The 20,931-nt window shown below is 54.1% G+C and overlaps 6 protein-coding genes across 6 annotated transcripts; 3 read left to right on the plus strand and 3 right to left on the minus strand.

Moving 5' to 3' along the window:
* The first annotated feature begins 2,575 nt into the window (after positions 1–2,575).
* BBK36DRAFT_1207511 (Actin/actin-like protein) lies at positions 2,576–4,749 on the plus strand. The gene is made up of 7 exons (XM_024897413.1): positions 2,576–2,753; positions 2,890–2,920; positions 3,122–3,177; positions 3,303–3,333; positions 3,426–4,197; positions 4,265–4,496; positions 4,559–4,749. The coding sequence occupies exons 1-6, from the start codon at positions 2,747–2,749 to the stop codon at positions 4,493–4,495; spliced, it is 1,128 nt and encodes a 375-aa protein (XP_024751298.1). The 5' UTR covers positions 2,576–2,746; the 3' UTR covers position 4,496; positions 4,559–4,749.
* Positions 4,750–5,005: 256 nt separating this feature from the next.
* On the minus strand, positions 5,006–5,781 carry BBK36DRAFT_1194484 (hypothetical protein; the record flags this gene model as incomplete). The annotated part of the gene is made up of 2 exons (XM_024896857.1): positions 5,006–5,461; positions 5,575–5,781. The coding sequence occupies 2 exons, from the start codon at positions 5,779–5,781 to the stop codon at positions 5,006–5,008; spliced, it is 663 nt and encodes a 220-aa protein (XP_024751299.1).
* Positions 5,782–6,300: 519 nt separating this feature from the next.
* BBK36DRAFT_1167279 (hypothetical protein) lies at positions 6,301–6,808 on the plus strand (the record flags this gene model as incomplete). Its single annotated transcript, XM_024895027.1, has 2 exons — positions 6,301–6,403; positions 6,609–6,808. The coding sequence occupies 2 exons, from the start codon at positions 6,301–6,303 to the stop codon at positions 6,806–6,808; spliced, it is 303 nt and encodes a 100-aa protein (XP_024751300.1).
* A 716-nt stretch (positions 6,809–7,524) lies between these two features.
* BBK36DRAFT_1115352 (WD40 repeat-like protein) lies at positions 7,525–10,008 on the minus strand (the record flags this gene model as incomplete). The annotated part of the gene is made up of 2 exons (XM_024890123.1): positions 7,525–9,738; positions 9,877–10,008. 2 exons carry the CDS (start codon positions 10,006–10,008, stop codon positions 7,525–7,527), a joined length of 2,346 nt encoding a protein of 781 aa, XP_024751301.1.
* Positions 10,009–10,556: 548 nt separating this feature from the next.
* BBK36DRAFT_156640 (ubiquitin related modifier 1) lies at positions 10,557–11,413 on the plus strand (the record flags this gene model as incomplete). Its single annotated transcript, XM_024897650.1, has 3 exons — positions 10,557–10,647; positions 10,881–11,045; positions 11,296–11,413. Exons 1-3 carry the CDS (start codon positions 10,592–10,594, stop codon positions 11,411–11,413), a joined length of 339 nt encoding a protein of 112 aa, XP_024751302.1. The 5' UTR covers positions 10,557–10,591.
* Positions 11,414–14,779: 3,366 nt separating this feature from the next.
* Positions 14,780–16,473, minus strand: BBK36DRAFT_1194491 (hypothetical protein; the record flags this gene model as incomplete). Its single annotated transcript, XM_024896858.1, has 4 exons — positions 14,780–15,235; positions 15,293–15,466; positions 15,532–15,585; positions 15,634–16,473. The coding sequence occupies 4 exons, from the start codon at positions 16,468–16,470 to the stop codon at positions 14,780–14,782; spliced, it is 1,521 nt and encodes a 506-aa protein (XP_024751303.1).
* Positions 16,474–20,931: the final 4,458 nt, after the last annotated feature.

Here is a 20,931-nt window from a genome sequence, read left to right on the forward strand (position 1 = left end):
ATACTCCATATCACAGCTGGCCTCTATCCCTGAGGTACTGGAGGCTCAAGAAGCTACCCCACTTGTTCATCTCACAGTCCTGGGTGGTGGTGGTAGTAGTAGTCTTTTTTTGGTTTTGTTCTCCGTGCTTTGTTTGATCCGATGTTCACAAGTGATGCTTGGAGCTGATGCTATCGTTGGAACGCAGCTGGCCCGACTGATTCACGGCGAATCTGTCTGATATGCCATGGGACTCTACAACAGTACCTATCCAGCTCCTCAACTCTGCCGATTGTACATAGGAGATGGATTCTGACAAATGACGTAGTGCCAACCCTTATTTCGGCTTCACATGGCAGGCAGAAGAATGAACAACGAGTGCCCGGACTTGAGAATCTGTAATCTCACAGAGTATAGAGCCAAGTGTATTGCTGCGTATCTTCGCTTGATTACACGCATTACGGAAGATGCTAAGCTTACATGGTGAACTACGCATCGCTCAGCAGCTAAGACAATCTCAGCGCCGCCGCAGCCTTGCCTCGCCCACAGAGCACTGCTTCCTAGTTTCTTCGCACCAGACATACGAGGATGCAGCATTGCCGCGTCGTGCAGCTCTAGATCTCCCGAAAGACCTTTGATCCCGCCCTGCATCCAAGGAGCCATTGCATGCCTCCGTGAAGCTAAAACGACCGTCACTGTCTGATACCCTACGAGGTGTAAAGCCACACAGTGATGACTTATCCACAATGCTCACGTGACCCTCGGAAGGACGATACGAGGCTCGCCTTGTCGCCGTCCCTGCCAGAAAGCTCGCCGGATCGCTTAGGGCGGCACTGGCGCTAGCCGAGTTGGGCGCGGCCTGAGGTTGTCGTGTCCCCCCTCCTCCGCTTCCTGCACAGCGACGTGTTGGCGTGGCCAAAAACTGAGCTTGGCTGGGGAAATTTGAATGGACGAAAAAGGGGCTAGAGACCGTCACCAGCTGCTTGGGCCGGTTGCTGCTTACTGGGACCGACTTTGCGCGCCGGCACGACTGGATCGATTACGCAGTCGAGCGGCTTTAATCTGGGGATTTGGAATGCAAGATGCCTACAGCAAGATCCGAATACTGCTGCCTCTCGGGGGTGTAACTTGACGCTCGTGAACAGAAAGAGACTCGGATAGATTGAGATAATCTCTCTGCCTAACGTACCTACAGTAAGATGAATCAAAGCTGGTGTCCGTCTCATAACGAGACCCCGTTAGCTGTACCCCGTAATGTACTGAGCACGGGGTACACGAGAAATTGAGAGCTTTCAGGAGAGGCCGTCGAGAACAACATCATAGTGCCCCTCGACCTGCTGCCAACAGAGAGGTTCCATATGTTGCCTCCTGGCAGCGATCCCAATGGACGGCAATCAGCAGCTGGGCCATATGGAAGTCCACAATCTCTCGGACATGTACTCCGTACCTACACACAGAACATCAGCCACACATCCGACCCCCTTTTTCTCGGGCTGTCATCAACCGCAAGAAGGAAGGGGGGGTCCGTCAACTCGGGAGAGCCTCACAAAAGTGCCCCTCTCGGAGCACCAATTCTCATTCATTCCCGGTCCGCAATACTGTGCTCTGCGATGTTTCCAAGGCAGCCTGGCATTCAATTCATGCTCCTTCGGGTTACCTTGTCTCACGGTGGTAGACCTCGAGACAAGGCATCAACTTTTGGCCCTCTGAGCCTCAGCCTTGGTGGCTTGCGTATTACGCACCCGGACGCGTACGAAGCTCATCCGCCGCCATCTGGAGACAGGAGTAAGAAGGGATCTTATCTCGCTGCCTCGACTAGCTCGACTCAGTATCATCAGTGCGCACACAACGTCAGTTCTGCTGGCTAGAAGCGATCAGGCGGCCTTTATCCTCCCCAGCTTACTTAGTAGTTGCTTGTGCCTGTAATAAGCACCAACTGGCGGTGGATGAGCTTATGTACAGGCAATGGAGCAAGTCGCAGCTCCCGACGACAGCTGGGGGCAAAGGTGACGATGGCGTCTGGTTGATCTGGCGGTGCAGCCCCTCTCCTCCCCACTGGCCGATTCCTTGATACCTTACTGTAGCGACCTAAGGAGACCTAAAAGGAGACCTAAAGGAGGTCGATATGGAGAACATTGGAAGTCGTGAGGAATACTCGCACGCGGTAGAGGCTACCTCGCCAGCGCCTCGTCTCCTGGTGCCTCTCCGTGTACCTGTACTCGTGCTGGTGCTTGCTTGCTCAGGTAGCCCCAGCCACAGCCACCGCCATGAGCCAATCACTTAAAGCGGCAGGCAGCGCTGCCATCCCCTGCTGCGCGGCCGTGCCCGGTACTCCGAGGCCCAGGCAAGGTTCCTCGCACAGGCAGCGCTGCGGCGGCGGTACCTCGAGCCGGGCTGGCAGTACCGCACAGTACCTCGAGCGAAAGCACCCCCCAATCAACCAAGGCGGTCTCGCCCTGGTTCGCCGCCTCCCACACACCAGCAGGCTGCTCCACCAGGCAATTGTCCCGCCCACAACTGTGTGCCCATCGTGGCAGCGGAGTTACTTACTTCCCTCCTTTCCTCCCCCTCCACTCTTTCTACTTCTTCAACAGCACCCACCCCCCAATCGCCAGCTTTCGACTGCGTGTCACCTTAATATTTCCTCAACTTCAACCTCTTTTTCTCCCTCCCCTTCCAGCCAAACCCTCGAGATCCTGGGATCGCGCGAGTTTCTTTTCTGTCTCTCTTCAAGTCTTTCATCAGCTTCATACATTAATCAGTCACAATGGAGGGTACGTGCCACCTGCCGCCGCCTCGAAAGCGCCGCGTTCAACCCCTTGGTGCCGAGGCCATTGGGAGCGAGGCATCACGAAGATGCCTTTGGCTGATGACAGGACTTGGCTGACATGTGCTCTTGATGCTCTACAGAAGAAGTTGCTGCCCTCGTCATCGACAATGGGTAAGGTTTCCCGTCTCCCCCGCCATTGTCTCACCGACATGATACCTCTCCTCTCTGTCGACCTTTGGCTCTGCGGGCAAGGAGGCATCGCCCGGTGCCGCCACGCCACGGCGGGATCAAAGGGACACATTTGCATCCTCAACTCCATCACGCCGCGCTCCTTTTATATCTCTTGAACCTCGATAGCTGACACCAGTGCAGCTCTGGTATGTGCAAGGCCGGTTTCGCCGGTGATGACGCTCCCCGAGCTGTTTTCCGTGAGTACCCCACTTCTGCTCCCCTTAACCACACCATAGCTATACGCTTTGGGTGCATTGGGCGTTTTCGCGCCGCCACCGCACGTTGTGCTCTCAGTGACGATTTTTGCTAACGACGCCATCAGCCTCCATTGTCGGCAGACCCCGTCACCATGGGTAAGTTTCACTGAATCCAGAAAGCTCGCGTGTCGGCCATGCCATTTTCGGCCGCACTCTGGGGAAAGCTGGATCTGACCAAATCGCCATAGTATCATGATCGGTATGGGTCAGAAGGACTCTTATGTCGGTGATGAGGCTCAGTCCAAGCGTGGTATCCTGACGCTGAGATACCCCATTGAGCACGGTGTTGTCACCAACTGGGACGACATGGAGAAGATCTGGCACCACACCTTCTACAATGAGCTGCGTGTTGCCCCCGAGGAGCACCCCGTCCTGCTCACCGAGGCCCCCATCAACCCCAAGTCCAACCGTGAGAAGATGACCCAGATCGTCTTCGAGACATTCAACGCCCCCGCCTTCTATGTCTCCATCCAGGCCGTTTTGTCCCTGTACGCTTCCGGTCGTACCACCGGTATCGTGCTCGACTCCGGTGACGGTGTTACCCACGTTGTCCCCATCTACGAGGGTTTCGCTCTCCCTCACGCCATTGCTCGTGTTGACATGGCTGGTCGTGATCTTACCGACTACCTGATGAAGATCCTGGCTGAGCGTGGTTACACCTTCTCCACCACCGCCGAACGAGAAATCGTCCGTGACATCAAGGAGAAGCTCTGCTACGTCGCCCTCGACTTCGAGCAGGAGATCCAGACCGCCGCCCAGAGCTCCAGCTTGGAGAAGTCCTACGAGCTTCCCGACGGCCAGGTCATCACCATTGGCAACGAGCGATTCCGTGCTCCTGAGGCTTTGTTCCAGCCTTCTGTCCTCGGTCTCGAGAGCGGTGGTATTCACGTCACCACTTTCAACTCCATCATGAAGTGCGACGTCGACGTCCGAAAGGACCTCTACGGCAACATTGTCATGGTATGTTCCATTTGTCTACAACACCGTTTGTTCCGAACCGTGATGCTAATTGCATTCTCCCATCTAGTCTGGTGGTACCACCATGTACCCCGGTCTCTCCGACCGTATGCAGAAGGAGATCACTGCTCTTGCTCCTTCTACCATGAAGGTCAAGATCATTGCTCCTCCCGAGCGAAAGTACTCTGTCTGGATCGGTGGTTCCATTCTGGCCTCCCTGTCCACCTTCCAGCAGATGTGGATCTCCAAGCAGGAGTACGACGAGAGCGGTCCCTCCATTGTCCACCGCAAGTGCTTCTAAGGTGAGATTGCAAAACACAACGACTCAAAAAGCGAGACAAGCAGCTAACCAGGTGTTGTTTAGAAGCTACGCGAGGTCAAAGACAAAACCTTACATCCTTCGCCAATCACTCATGCCAGGCTCATGGAGGCGGCGAATCACGCAGTGCCTTCGTGGCTTGGCACGTATTGCGATCGAGTCTCATATTTACGAAAAGTTTTTGACAGGGTCAAGGGGGTGGGCGTTGGCTTTTCTCCGATGGGGATACAACGGCTCGTGTATGGCAGCTGGGCTGGATGCGCAACGCGAGTCTAGGGGCTAGAAGCTTAGGTTGATACAAATATTTATTCGCTTTCCGGTCTTAGACATGTTAAATGGAACGTTGTGACAATGTTTTGCTGCCCAAGACCATTGTAGAAGATTGATTACATGCACCGTATCACCTCGTAGAGACGCATCTGAGTACGCGGCAAGGCGAGGTATCAATTGTCTTTATACGACCCGATATCAAGGCTTGTGCGACGATTGATTTTACGAGGATCCACGGGACCCGTGTCTGGGCTGGTTATTGTCGCCAGACGCCGTCTCGCTGGGATGGCTACCCGTGCCTTGTCTTGTGCCGCTACTCGGTTCGGAGGTGTCTCTCGTGCTATTCTCCGCGGTGGGGGGTTCGGCTTCGGTTTCTGATGCTTCGGCTTCTGCTTCCCTCGCTTCCGCCTCCGCACCGGCCGCCGCCGCCGCCGCCCTCTCCTCTTCTAGCAGCCTGTACTTTCGGCGGCTCTTCTTTGCTGCGCTGTCTGCCCTCTTCTTCTTGACGGACCCGACGATGGCGGAGCGGCTTTGGTCGCCATTTGTGAGCTCGTCGATGCGCTGGGCGAGGATCTCGCGGGCGAGCTTGCGGTTCTGGCTGCGGGATCGGGTGGCCTGGGACTTGACGACGATGCCGGTTGGGATGTGCTTTAGCTGGACGGCGGAGTTTGTTTTATTCTGAGGCCCTCGTGCGACGATTGTTATTTAGAACCAAAGGAAGGAGAGAGAAAAGATAGATTTTCTTTTGGTCTCGGGGGGGTTTTCAGGGAAGAAGACTTGTAAAAACGTACAATCTTTTGGCCGCCGGGGCCGCTGCCTTTGAGGTAGGATTCTTCGATTTCCGAGTCGGGTGGGGGTTTTGGACGGGGTGGGAGGTTCTTTTGGAGGAGGGCGGAGGTTGTGCTGAAGAAGGAGGGGTTTGGTATTATGCTTTTGGTAGATTGTACGAGGGTTTGGAACATAGAAGGTGTCAGGAGAGGGTATGCGAGGCGGGACATGATCGGTTGGACAGTGAGGCGATTCGATATTTCGTTGTATGAGGTTGTCGTGATGCGTAGGTTGCTTCTGAGCAGAGCTCATGGGAGTGGTCGGGCAAGACTGGCCGAGGCTTGATACTAACTACGGTTTAGTGACTCTGGCGCGCTGGCGTGGCGTGGCGTGGTGCTGTGCGACCGCTGTAATCGGGCGCTGTAAACGTCCAACCAGGGGGACCTTGAGAGTTCCGAGTTCCGTTGGGTAGTAGCGACTCCTGTCGGCTTCAATTGGGTCGAATTCAATTGGCCTCCCGCTATTCTTCCTTTTCATCCCTCAAAACTCCACGGAAGCCGAGCCGAAAACATTGTCGCCTCACTCTACGAATAACGACGCTCTCTCTCCCCTCACGACCTGGGAAACGAAGCGACGAGCTAGACGATACTCGCCATCGATCACATCTGCAATTTGCCGTTGCGACAAAGACGAGGCTCAAAGAGAGGCAACGACACTGCCTGTCAGAAAGAAGACCGAAGATTGGCAAAATGGCGTCTCGGAGTATAAAAGACATGGTGGACAGGAAGATGCTGCAGATTGACGTGACCTTTGGCACGTATTTGTTCTCTCCAATTGAGAAGTTCGCGTATTGTATGTTCATCCTCCCTTCGTTGCCTCCCCCAATTCTCGATACTCTCTTTTCTCCTTTTGTCTCGTCGTTTGCATTCGTGGCTCGGGGGGTTTCGGCCCCCTTTCACGATCCCCTTTCCGAACCCTTCCGCTGGCGCCAAATGCTGGTCCGGAAAAAGCATTGAAAGCGTTTTCTTGTTTGCTAATATGATGGGTTTATTTCTAGACTCGATTGCCTTTTTGCTCTTCGGCTTGACCTCCATCGCCATCATCCTCTACCTGCCGCACCACATTTCGATTCTCGCCGGCCGAGCGTGGTACTACATCAACGGCGAGACGATCGACGTCGCTGCGTCCGCGAGGGACGTCTTTGGCGGTGCGCTGGGGAACGGGAAGAACGCCGCGGCGGCTGTCAGGGAGCTGTGAGGTGAGGAGCCGTGGGGTGTCGAACAAAACGAACAAAGGAAAGAAAGAAAAAGAACAAGAAGATAAACGGGCTGCATATATGAAGTTATGGATACGAATATTGGGGGGGAGAGAGGGTTTGACCGCTGGCGATGCTGCGAAGACTGAGCGTTTAATGAGATGTAAAACAGGCGACAGGGAGGAGCTCTCGCGGATTGGACCTGTATAATCTTGTGGCTTTTTGTTGATTCTTTCTTCTTGGGCGTTGGGTAATATTCATTTTCGAGGAAGCTTGATGGAAGAGCAGGCACAATGATGGTACATCATACTACTACTACTACTACTACTACTACAATTACACCTACTATACAATAATAGAACGAATATCAAGAATGAATTTGTAGCCAGATGAGCAACGTGATGTTTTAGTTGGTCTCGTTCGACCACGATTTGGATGAGTTGTCGATTTCTTATGGCACCATCCACGGCCGGTTCTACCCCCTGAGATTTTCTTCCCCAAAGCCATACAGTCTCAATGAGCTATCCTCTCCTGCGACGGCTAGCTCATACTTGTTTTCGTCATTGTCCTTGTTCACCGGGCGCCATGCCAGTTGAAGCACCGTCTTGGGAAGAAACAGCCTATGCGTGTTCGTTCGTTAGCCTTGTGAACAACGCGAACAAGCAAAGAAAGAAAAATAAAAGCCCCGGGTCATGAACAAGACAAAAAGGGGGGAAACTCACTCAGGATGCATCGGCAGCTCCGACACGGATGACCGGTCTCTGGACACAGCACACAGGCTCAGTCGGCCGCTCTCAGTGCCGACTGCGAGGATGTACTTGTCGCCTACAGGCTGAGCGAGGAAGTCTACAGACGTGACGGGGCCATCGGAAGCCAGGGCGGATACCTGCACGAACTGAGGGGCCTTTGCGTCCTCGCCGCCGCCGTCTTCTTTCTTGGACGGGGACCAGATCCTGACTTGCTTATCGCGGCCTGCCGTAGCGAAGAGGGGCTCTGAGGAAGAAGGAGCCCAGGCGGCGTCGAGGATCATCCTGGAATGGCCCTTGGCGTTGGACCGCAGCAGCTCGTATCGGACGGCTCCGTCCCCGTCGACGCCTCGCTCGAAAACGGCCCACTGGCGATCACGGCCGACGCTCAGCAGATACCTGTCGTCGGAGGAGAAGCGCAGGCGGGTGGCCGTCAGAGAGTGCGCCGCCAGGGGGGGCCTGAGCTCGGTCCACTTGTCCGTCTCGAAGATGCGGATGACGGCGTGGTTGACGGAGCTGGCCTTGCAGGCGCTGGCGATGAGCTTGCCGTCGTGGCTGGTGGCGAGACAGGAGATTTCGTAGCCGTGGCCGTAGAGCTTCTCCGTTTCGGGCCAGAGAGTGTGTCGGGACAGCGTCTCCTCGAAGGGCGGGTGGTCAATGTCGAGATACGACTTCTTGACGATGGAGGCTGGGTCCATGGCGTCTCGATCGCGGTCATCTATGGGCTGGATCTCCTGGTCGTCGTCCAGGGCGTCGATGGCCTTATTCGAGAGACCGAGAACCGGCATGTTGGCGGCGTCGGGCATGTCAGCAAGGTTGGCTTCCTCGATGCCTCCCAGGCGGCTGAGCATGGCGGCCACAGCCTTGGGCTCGCTGAAGACCCTCATGAGCTTCTCGTCGGCGCCAGACACGAACTGAGAGGAGCCGAGTGAGTCGATGCAGTTGAGGTCGTAGCCGTGGATCTGAGGGCGGGACATCTCGTGCCATGTGCCGGTGCTCTTCCACTTCATGTGAAGCCGAGTCGTCTGATCCGAGCTCGTAGAGAGCAGGAAGCTGCCGTCTTTGGACCAGGAGATGCCGGTGACTGCTTTTGTGTGGCCAGAGATGGCAACGCAGGGCCTCCAGATATCCTCTGAGGCGTCGTACTCCCACCTTCTCCAGCTGCCGGTCCGACCGAGGCAGGCCACCGACCTTCCATCAGGAGACCAGAGACCAGTCCAGAAGCCGCCTGTGCTCCCCGTCGCCGTTGTTGCGCCTTTTTCCCTGCTAATCTCGCCGAGCCTCACCATGCTGACCCAGATCCCGGAGCTGGGGTCGGCTTCCCAGATGGCCAACGAGTTGTCAGCAGAAGCAGACAGAAGCTGCAGCTTGCCACCGGCCTGTGAGTGCCACTTTGCGCTGTAAATCCAGTCCTCGTGGCCCAGCAGCAAGGCCTCAAAGGTTACGGAATAGTCCTTTCCAGAAGCCTTGAGCCAGTGCGCCTTGTTGGAAGGAGACTTGCCCGGCATGAAGGCGCCGCTCGACGGGTCTGAGCCTTCGGCCGCCAGGGCGGGGAGTTCTTTGCCCTGGTGAACCCTCCAGATCCTGATGTACTTGTCCTGGCTGGCGGACGCAAGAAGCAGATCGCTATCCGGGCTGTTGGTCTCTTTGGCGAAGCTGAGGGATCTCAGCCAGCCTTCGTGGCCGCTGAGGGTTGCTTGGAGGTTGAACTGAAGGGTGGTGCCTTGCCTCGCCTCGGCGGTCAGGATCTGAACGACGTCCCTTGTGCCGGCCGAGGCGAGGATATAAGCGTCGTTGTCGGCGCCGAGAGTGCTGAGGGAAAGGGACAGAGGGAAGTATTTCGGCGCCGTGTTTATGGTTTGAAGTAACTGCAGCTGATCATTGTCGAAGCTCCAGATCCTGATGGTTGCATCAGCAGCTCCCGTGGCAACGATCCATTTGGGCTGGTCAGCAGCAACTCGCAAGGCGGCAACGCAGTTCACGGGTCCAGTGTGCTCGGATGCGGTCTGAAGCAAGTTGAAGTCTTGCTTGTCGTCGGTTGACTTCCATACGGCTATGGTCTTGTCATCCGAGCCACTGATGAAGTACGTCGAGGGGTCATTCTCAAGCTCTGGGAGGAAGGACACGGCCTTGACGGTTTCCTTGTGTCCGTTCAGGAGCCTGTATACGCCTCTAGGGGGGTTTGCCTAGAGCAGAGAGTAACATTAGACACGGTGCTTCACGGACATATGAAGAGATTAGGTACATATGATCGTTGTATGTGTATATATAAGGTATGTTATATATGAAGCCATGAAGATGACAAAAAACTCGATAGGACTCACAGCTGGACGCCACAGAGCGATATTGCAGTCCGTTCCATAAGCCAGCAGCCCCGTCCGGTTCCAGTCCGCAACCGCCGTCTGTCTATTTGCACCGGCGGCGAGATGCTCTACCGTCACGCCGTCTGAGCTCATGTCACGAAGATGTCTCTGCCGGTTCCCTTGTGAAGACTGATCTTGATGATGATACTGGGCTTCATGAAGAGACGAGAGGGATTCACGTGACGAGGTTGTGTGTGTGTGACATGCAAGCTTGTGAGCAGACTTTTTTTTCTCTGGTAGCGGCTTTTGGCGCTTGGGCGGTACTGGAGGTATTACAGCAAAGGCTGAGAGTCAATGTACCTGAAGTATCTAGCAATAGCTTCACGAAATCGTTCTGAAAGTATAACAATAAAGTATTCTCTTGATGTGAAGTGTTTGCTTCCTATCATTAATGGATACTTAGCAAAGATCTCATGCGCACAGAGGCACGGATGCAATGGATGGCAAGAGTCCAGAGACATTAGCAGTGGAGGTACTTTGTAGATTCGCCTTACTGTGATACAGCGCTTAACTCGCTACAATTACAGGAGGGCCCGCGATAAGCCGCGCCTATCATCGGCCTGCCGCCATTATCAGACTCAACCCGCCAAGGCCATCCATCGCCAAGTTCCGCAACCACCACCAGCCTCTCGATCTCCGTCAACCATCGCCGTCCGCTCGATCGCGCCCCATCGCCATGGCCGCAGCCGCTGCAGACGACGCCGGGCATCTGACCCTGGACGTGGAGTTTTCGTAAGCATCCCTCACGCCCCCTTTCTGTCTGCGTTCAAGCACCTCCTGTCACATCTCTCTTTTTCCATCCCTTCAGCTGGAGCTGAGCGTTCACGCCGCCATCGTCGATGCTGCTGCTAGCCAAGCGGAATTCCTCCTCCGTCCATTTCCCCATCCCGCTATTTGCTATTCGTTCAGAAAACGAAGAATGAGTCAGGAGGTGGCTAACTAGATGCCAATGGCTCTGTTCACAGCGGAGGCCTGGAGATGCTCTTCTCGGACCAACGCCGCCACTCCCTCGACCTACCTGCCAAGGATCAGGATGGCAAGCCTTCCACCATTGCGTTTTTGATACAGTATCTCTGCGAGCATGTCATGAAGGACACCCGCAAGGAACTCTTTGTGCTGGAAGACCATCTGTATGTATCATACCCATCCCTCCCCTAGCCCTCTCATCTGTCAGACATACAACTGCTGGCCAAGTATGAGAAGTTCTCAACTTGGAATTATTTGGCACCGTGGGGATGGTATCGTGTGTATCAATCAACCCTAGTCTACCATATAGCCTCGATGGAAGGGACCAACCGCGGCGCGGCCCTTCTTGATCCGCTCAACTATTCCCATCCATTGCATCGCAACTAGTGTGCGGACCGATGCTGACTCCAACAGACGGCCAGGTATCCTAGTCCTAATCAACGACGCCGACTGGGAGCTGGAGGGAGAAGAGGAATATGAGCTGAAGAGCGGCGACAATATCCTCTTTGTATCGACCCTGCACGGCGGCTAAGAACCTTTCAACATGCATGGGGGTCCTGACTCGCTCATGCAAGATGTGTGTTTCCCATTTCCCTTGTTAGAGCATCGCCGCATCTGAGGGCAGCAATGTTATTCCCTGCGGGATATCCGTGGCGGCTGGAGGTCGACTCTGCATCGTGACGATGGCCGACTTAGAGAAAGCACCGCGTGGGCAGCTCATCAGCGCCGCTGCCAAGATTCGCATGAATCGTATCCAGATCCGACTTTCTCCTGCAGCCCAGCTGCGGCCACCGACACGCAAACGCGAGGGGTGCAGATCAATCAGAGGTTCCATGGGAGATGAGAAACCCCGGTGTCGAGCATCGCCAGTCTCTCGCTTGACTGACGCCCCCCCGTTGATGCCCAATCTCGCGCATAATTCTCAGTCCAGTCCGAGGATGCTAGCGTTGTTGTCTCGCCGCGGCCTCGGGAAGCTGCCCAGATTCATCAACCAGTGCATAGGATAGCTTCAACAACAAATCCGCAACTATACACCCACGCCGTCTCACCTGCCCCGTTGTCTCTCATGATCCTGACCGATGCTCATCTTTCGAAGTGCTTCTTGACGTGGCTCTGGCGGTGAGCTATGCATACAGTCGTCATTGATGGCCTCTGGCTTGATGCTTGATGATGTTATTCACAGTCGTTTGCTACGTTTCATTCGATGCAGCTCTATCTGCCGACAACTGTCAGATGAAATCTATATGGGCCAACATTGAGCGGTGAAACCGAGAAGCCGGAGTGTGCGAAGCAATCGGCGCCATGCATTCAGGGCATTATGAGCTGACACTCGGCTGCGACGAATGCCTGCACTGGTTTTCTGACGTGTAATATTCTCCCCATGGGCGTCCTTCATCTTCGGCGATGTCGAGCTCGTGCATCAACACCAGGTCTCCGAATCGTCCCCGTCCTCGTATACGAGCCATTCACTTGGGATCCCTACGGCCAACTCCACTCGACAATATGACTTTCTCTCCGTTTAGTCTGTTCCTTTCAGGATGTTGGGCCATTTTCGCCATTGATCCATATCGACCCATGGAGGCCAATGGATCTTTGGGGGCCAAACGAGTATGGAGTACTACCACTAGCAAGCGCAATCCGAGGGAAGTCGTCCATCCAGCAGCCAGCAAACGCATCAAGGTGTGGTCGTTTTACAGCCATGTTCCCTGTCCTATTCACACGTGCACACACAATGGCATCCCTCGCTTTGTTCACAGACAAGTCTCATTGCCTCCTCCAGACCTGGCTGCCCCGGACCGGACCCGGACCCCCACCGTCCGCCGCTTTCCTCTTATCTGTTTACCCTCTTGTTCTCTACGAGGTCCACGCATCATACCGAGCGTCTGATCCAGGGTGGCTCCTTGTCTGGGTGTGGTGACACACTCTCGGTATTAAGACTGGAGAGCGATTCGCCCTATCGATCCATCCCACCAATATCCCACCATTTGGGTAGCATTCCCCTCCTGCTTCCCACCCTTGCTGTTTGCGTTATTGCTACCACCATTCTATCACAAAACAATTCCAACTAGGTGCAAGCCTTGGATCCTTTTGTCCCAAGTTTCCAATCCCTACACCCCTCCCCAGCCAGATGCAGCGAATGAGACCAGTCTTGCGTCTGGTATCTCTCGTCCATCTCCAACAAGAACCTCAGCCGCTCAAGGGTTCCCTAGCACATAACCACCCTCCCTTTCCCCGTGTTTGCGCCCGCACCCAGCAGCAGGGGGGGGTTTGCTTCGCGGATTGTTTCCTTGAGTTGCCGCGGCAGGCCTTCAGGCCTTTAGCTGCGTTTCTAGTTTTTAATCTTCCTAACCGGCTACTAGTACAACGAATGCTTCCTAGCTTGTTGCGGCTGAGATCAAAGTGTGCCGGCCATGTTTCTTTTTAAGAATCTGACTGGGGAGCTGGATCCGGGTTGCTGGGACTTACAATAGACACCAACTTGTCCCGCTTATTTTGAGCCCTCCACGCCAAGAACGAGCCAATACCATCTGGTGGTGATGGTGATGATCCTCTGTGGCTTTTGCATCTCCCTGCGTCCCCAGGGAGACGAGGTTTGTCAGTTACTTACGTTCGTCTTATCGGGAGCTGTACCTACCTCGACATGGTTCTTCAACACCAATGATCTGTCTCTCTCTATATGCAGCAAACTTTGACCCCAGAAAATTCCCAAGGAACCACGGCAGGGCAATACATACAAGCTGATACTGCCCCCCTCTTCCCCTCCCATTATCCCGCCGGACATCACCCAATCGCCAAGCACACAATCAGAAATGCAAGGGCCAGCCGCAACACAAAAAAAAAGCAATTAAAAAAAAAAAAGAAAGGCTTGTTTCTCCAGCAGTTCCAAGATAGAACCCTCGCATATTACAGATCAACTCTTTCTGCATTGCCCTGAAAGTGATCATGCAACCCCAAACTACCACATACGACCCTTCAACACACAGCTACCTTATTCACTCATGTACGGAATTCTTAGACAAGGATGGGCGTGTCGTCTCATTTTGGCAATTGAAAACTAGGAACGACCGGGAGAGCTACCGCGTGACATGCCACGCCCCTCTCCCCAGCTCTGGAGATACAAGCGCTGCGATGCCATTCGCTCAGCCCGGCGTTGCCAAGTTATCCCTGACCATGTCGGAGCAGCAAGGGAAAGCCATCATCACAAACAAGACGAGGAAGTGGTAAAGTAGAGTAAAGCAAGGAGATGCCTTGTCTTCTATTCTCCAAGAACAAGAGCAAGATAAGGGACTCACCCCTGATGCCCGACACTTTCCGCCCTTTCTATGTAAACATTCTGCTTGTGATAACACATTCAAATCATACCAAGTACTACCAAGAACAAACAAGCCACCCATAATACACGCCAGTAACAAGTAAACATAACAGACTGAAGACAAGACAGACAACCACACCCAGATATTGTAGCAGATACCCAAACAATTGAAACAGGATAATCAATAGTACCACCTTGGAAGCGACAAACAGAAAACAGTGCTCCTTCCCACAACGGCAATGCGTCAAAATAATGACACCTGCCTACAACAAACCAAGTTCAAAGTACCTCGCCCAGTCCTTGATGAGCGATGCGCCGAGTTCGCTTCGAGCTCGATCGCAGCAGATGAATAAATCAGAATAAACCAGCCAATCAACATATGTCGTGTGCTTCTTTCTCCTTTTCTTCTTCCGTCGGCAGAGCCTTGTTATAATTCTTTCGAAATCTTCAGTTGCAATCTTTCTTTCTGTGTCCCGTGTATGAATGTTGTATTTGAGCGTCCGATCGTTGAAGTCGTAATTTTCTTGACAATTGCAGCTTGTATGCGTCGTAACAGCCGCGGAGATGTCAAGCGGTCAATAGCCCTCAGGATAGGTGGCTAGTGATCCCCATCTGGAAAACACCATCCCGTACATGGCCCGAGGCAAACGCGGGTCCGTAAAGGCCGTAAGCCGGGTTTGGGTTGCGCAGGACATTGCTCAAGGTGTTGGCAGCTCCCTGGGTCATGGCATACGGTGAGATTCTGTCGTGAGGATTCTGAGCTTGCATTGCCATCTGGGGCAAATGAGTGGTACCCGGGGTCCTGAGTAACGCAGGCACCGGGGAGGCAGCCTGTCGAAAGGCAGAATCTTGAGGCCCACGAGCTGCCACGGCGCGAGTCTTTCCTCGGCCCTTGACTCCCTTGTTGCTATTCTTGTAATGTTTTTGAAAGTATTCGAAAAGGTCCTGGTAGTCCCTGGGCACCTCGCCATGCTCAGAGAATCGCACAAACATGTGGGTGAGCTTTTGGAGTGTTTGCTTGTGAAAGTTGTTTTGGTGAGTCTGCGATTTGTTTAGCGTTAGAGCGTTCCAGTGCCCCTATGTTCGAGTATTCTATACCTTCATGTTGCCAAGCTGAGAAAACGACTTGTTGCAGTCGTCGAGTCGGCAGACAAAGGGCTTCAGGCCTTTGTGTGTCTCTTCATGGGAGCGAAGGTTTCCCCGCTGAGCAAAGCACTTGCCACATGCAGCGCAAGAGAATGGCTTTTCACCAGTATGACGCCGTATGTGAGTCTATCCACATCCAAGCTGGTCAGTATATGTCTTCTTAGGTGTAGTCACTTGTGGCTGGCGCTTACCTTGAGGTTTCCACGCTGTGAGAATGTAAGGCCGCAGTTTTCCATGTGGCAAACCTGTCATCGGTTAGTCGGCGTTGCATCAAAGAGGAGGTGGGAGCCTACATATGGTCTGTGGCCGGTGTGGGTGCGTCGATGAATGTCGCGATGCGTCTTCTGGACAAAGGCTTTGCCGCAGTTGGGGCCATCGCAAACCCATTGTTTTCTCGGCTTCCCGCTCTGAGTGCGAAGTACGCGAGTGCCTGTTGCACAGTCCTTTGGTGTCTGCGCAGGCGTGAGAGTTTGCTGGCACTCCTCGGTCGTCTGTGTCTTTTGGATGGCTTTCATGAGCTCATCGACCTCAGTCCTAAAGGTGATTCTATCGCCGGGATGAATCGTCTCGTTATAAGTGAGAGTCTTGGAGTTGATAAGCTGGGACCCAGCCTGGTGGTTGGGAGTGCTGGGGCTCTGAGCGTCGGAACCTGAAGCGACAGAGAGGGGAGTAGCTGGACCTGGCGTGACGGGAGCCCTTGAAGGCTTGGTAGCGACTGAAGTAATCGATCCCCTCCGCGATACGGGAGAATAGGGTTGGTAATCTCTCATCGCCTCAGAGTGGTGTCCACCGACCGTAGAGTTTGCCATGCGCGCAAGAGGGTGCTCGGGAAACTCGCTTTTGAATGGAGAACCAAGGGGAGTTGACGGTGGTGGACTGTGGTATGGCACATAGGAAAATGCTCCCGCGTGTTGATACTGAGAAGACGACATAGTGGGCATCTGGGGCTGGTTATAGTTCGAGTTCACCAAGTACTGAGTAGACATCTGCCGCTGCATCTGATTGTCGGCCGGAGCTCTGGAATCATATGGCATGAATCCTGGAGAGTTCATCATGGGATAGCTTTGCGGAATCTGCTGAGACCAGCGGCCCCAATTGGCCTGAGTCTGTTGTTGAGCTGCGAGAGCCATCGTTGCCGGCCGGTGCTCTTTTGTGTAACCCCAAGTCTGATGGACTCGAGAAATATTGATGTGACTCGAGGTACAAGTGTCTGAGAAGGGGTAAAGCACTCGATAGGATGGTAGGTATGAACGAAAATCCCCCTTTTTAGCGACTTATCATAGCCGATGCAAAGGAACCACACAAGTTTTCAAGGTTAAGAATGAGGGTCTCTGGCAGGCAGATAGGAGAAACGGACCGCCTTCTGGAAGGCGGTGATGGAGGGGATTATATACTGGGGGCCCAGGATGAAAAGATCTTGGGAGAGTGATGCGGTATCTAATTGGCATGAGAGGCAATCTACCAGGTTGATGGATGACTGGGGTTGTATGGAAGCCCAATCATCTGGGACTGTGAGTCGGAGATCTTGGGTTGAATATAGCCACATTCGAGATATGACTGGGGGCCTGGCCTTTAGGTTGCGGGCAAGGAAGCCAGCAAGGTACGGGTTTCCGTACCAGGGGGAGCGGAAAGAAAAAAAAAAACTAAAGCAAAGCTGCAGAGACGACAAGTAGGTACAATAGCTGACAGATGGTTTCTGACTGAAATGATGGGCCATGGAATTCACTCCCGGTGTGAGGTCTTTGAGCTGAGAGGATGGTCAAGACCAAAGCCAAGTAGCTGTGGCTTCCATAGCTTCGCACACGCCCCCTTCTGAATGGGAACTAAAACAGTTCCCCCGGTATTAGCTGAGTGATTGAGATGTGAAGGTTGGGGGAAAGGGCGTGACAAGGGACAAGGGGACAACAGGGTTGGCATGGGGGTGCGCCTCTCCAAGACTAGGTAGCTGGAGAAGCCAGGCGATGGCGGTACTTGGCCATCGTCCCGTAACAGAGAACAGCAAGATATGACAAGCGATAGACAACAGGCTACAGTAACAGGGGCTCGTAAAGAAAGAGAAAAGAAGGAGGCTATGTTCTGGGTACCAGGGTGGTTGGTTCGTCCCAACAGGACTTTTTGCCTCCTTGCCAACCAGGTCCAGGATAGCTGTGGCATCGCTGGCGGGCACCCTCACATCGGACCAGAGAGATGGAGCTGTCCGCCAGCAACGTGACCTGCGTACGAAGCGCTTCATATGAGTGTATCCACAGTCGCTTGAGATTCCCAGCAGTAAGGCTCGGGCCCTGGCCACGGCCTCCCATCTCAGCCTGTGCTCAATGTACGAGTACTAGTACTAGTAGTACATACCGTTTGGAATCCACTCTGGCCCTCGCACGCATATCAGCGCCTCTCGTACATTTCCATCGCGCGTTGGGCTTCGGATACAGCGATAGTCGCATGTATGTCTGAAGAAGAACAGCTGGCCGGATGCAATAGTCCGTCGCTTCTCTGACAGCCGAGACATATCGAGCCGACTTGGCCACTGGTTTTGCTGCAGGCGATATATGTTCTGAATTCGAACGTCCACACATTGCCACCAGGAGAGGAGGGAGAGCAGATGGAGGGGAAGGATGGGTGTGAATCATTCCGGGCCCCAGCTTGACGATGCCACGGGTGCCGTGGGGGTTGGACAGCAAGAAGCACAGCTCAAGGCGGACGGGTCCTCAAGGCAGACGGGTGACCAGCCGAGTGCTGCATCCAAGCACCGGAGGCATCAGAATCCAAGGATGACCAGCTATGCGGTTGCTCCTCTCCTGGTCCACGGGCCCGTATCACCTCTCGTTTGGTGTATTCAATTCCGTTGTTGGCGCAACCATTCTCGCAGCATGCCGTTCCTCAAGCCGCAGGGCCTCCAGAAGGTGGGTGAAGCTGCCCCGGCTCGAAGCAAAGAGCTGTGAAGTGGGATGGAGAGGAGAGGCATTGACCGACAGGGAGCTGCCGAGGTGTCGACCTGCCAGGATCTTGGAAATGACCAGTGGGGAGCAGAGACTCGGGAGGCGTGTCTCCAGAGGCTTGGAGGGGTGACTCAAGAAGCGAAGATGAGGTTGACATTTTGTGTGTGTCTGCGGCAGGAACGCCTGGGCGTTGCCGTAGCATAGTAGATACTATGAGTACTCGTATGCTGGTGTGCAATGGAAGGTGCGAAGGAGAATTGCAACTGGAGGCGGTGGACTGGTGGACTGGGGCAGGTGTGAGGGAGGGGCCATTCTTGCCATTTCGGGAAGCCAGGGGATCCCGGATCCCTGTCCAGACGCTACTGATGACAAGCTCTTTCTAGGGGTTCTATTGCGTACATCCAAACGAAGAGAAAGAGCGGCCGTTAATACAGACTGTGCTCGGTAGAAAGAACACCTGCCACCTGCTGTTGCAGAGCTTTCGATGGTTCGGGTTAGTATGATCGGACCTCGGAGGTTTGTCCACCGGGCGGCACGTTCCAAGGCACGCTGCTTTGGCATATCGAGGCTTGCGTCTGCTTCTGTGAGTGAAGATTTATATCGTGTGGGAAGTTGATGGCAAGGTGATTGATTGGTTTCTGTTCAAGAAGAAGAACAGAAACCGTACGATTGCAGTTGAAGCTTTTGAGCACTTTTCACCAGTGCCGTGCCACTCATGCCAGCAGCTGCGCTGTCGAACGGGCTCTTCAATGCGGCCTTGGATAGTGGTAGCAGCACAGCAGGCCCATGCTTTGTACCGACTCAAACTATTGGTGTAGGAGCATCACTAATATCGTTACCGTTTAACTCCTTCAACGCTATACGTATATCCCGCGTTTGGCTTCGAACTGATACGCATATGTGGACTACGGCTGACCTGTACTCTTCGGAGGCACATGTCAGCTGCGCTACAAGCCTTTATTCTATCTGCATGCTCCATACCAGCTCTATAGAAGTGGCAGTAGAAGCGTACCTTACCTACGTTGCAAGCTCGTACTGCGTAAGAAGCACATTGAATACACAGAATAGGCCTTACACGCTCCGGCCCTAAAGGCGGAGCCTGTGATCGCCTGCTAGTGGCACGGCAAGTTCCAAGCCCGGCTACCGCTCGGACAAGGCCGCCCGTGTACGAGCAATTCAGACGGGAGGGGTAGCAAGGCTTTCTCTTAGGTACCTAGGCCGGGGGAGAGAGGCGGGCTGTACTAATGCTGCTCTATGGCAGCACTATGTAAACATTCGTGTCAATCTAGAGGCACTACCCGCTGGGCACTACCATTTATCGTACTAACATTGTGGATGGATCAAACCCTGAGCTCTACATACACTGTCCCGACCATGCTCGTCTTCCCCTCTGTGAGCCCTGGACGGTCGGCGGTCCAGTCATGCCGCGCCGGACGGTCTCAGCCGGTGGATCCCCATTTCCCCTTCCCCGTGCCCCGGGGGAGGGGCGCTTCATCTCGCACATTTTTGAGGCCCATTTTGGATGTAGAGTAGTACCTATACATATCCATTGATGGAGAAGGGCGATGCTCCTACAAGTCCCATACTGTATAGTAGTAGGTGTTGTCGATGATGTCCTCAAAGGCCGGCAGATGTCGTCGATGTTGCACATGCTCTTGAGGGTGCCTCACCAGTACCTTAGCTTGAGTGGTGTTCGGCACTGGCAAGAGGTTGCATTGAAGCTGGGGGTTTCCAGCTGGAATAAGGGCAAGAGCACACCAGCTGGGCCGGGAGCGACTCGCAACCGGATTGGGCAATAATTGGCAGATGCACTCGTCTGATTCGTCGAGGCGAGGCGTGCCTCATGATTACCACTTTGAGGCTAGGCTTCTTTCCTCACTTTCTTCCACGCCTCCCCTCTCTCACTTCACCAAACTTGCACCGTACACGCCTACCCAAGTAATAGCTCCAACCAGCCTGGAGAACCGCAGATGCTCTGCCATTGCTCATCCCGTCTCAGTATCGACGTGTGAAGCGTTCCTACGAGCGCCCAGGTGAGTTACATGGCCTTGCCCTGCTCTCCAGCGCCCACCTGGTAAGTAGGTACCTTACTGACCGACCGCAGCAGGGCCACATTTACTCGTACTGCCACCATCTTCCATGGTGGTATCTCTCCGTGGCTGGTCGGTAACAACCATCCGTGCGGTCTGCAATGCGCAGCATGTCCACCGTCATTTCGGTATCAAGAAAATTTGCCTCGTCACCTTTCGTCACCGTCGGCATGCTTGGACGTGTATTGGCTGACCGTGTCCAAGCTGGTGGATGCCACTCTTACTCCGTGCTCCGGTCAAGCACGAAATACAAACTCCCGTCCTCCTCATGCTACAAAGTACCGGACGGTATACTGACTATTAATAGAAATGCGTTGCCATAATTTCACATTAATATTATCCCTTATATTACTCACGCAGGGAGGGCTCAAACGAGGCACCAGGTTACAGCGCATCTTACTCGGAGCGCCAATGACTACGTACACAAAGCAACGCGTCGGCTTTATGCGGCCCGCACAGTCACATGCTGGATGCATAAAATAGTGGTGACCAGCAGACCAGGGGCCAGGCAGGGAACCCGATTTCTTGGGACTCGATCCGTCTGTGAGCATCACTGGCCACCAGGGGT

This window comes from Trichoderma citrinoviride, assembly GCF_003025115.1.
Source record: "Trichoderma citrinoviride strain TUCIM 6016 unplaced genomic scaffold BBK36scaffold_4, whole genome shotgun sequence".
Classification (NCBI taxonomy): Eukaryota; Fungi; Ascomycota; class Sordariomycetes; order Hypocreales; family Hypocreaceae; genus Trichoderma; species Trichoderma citrinoviride.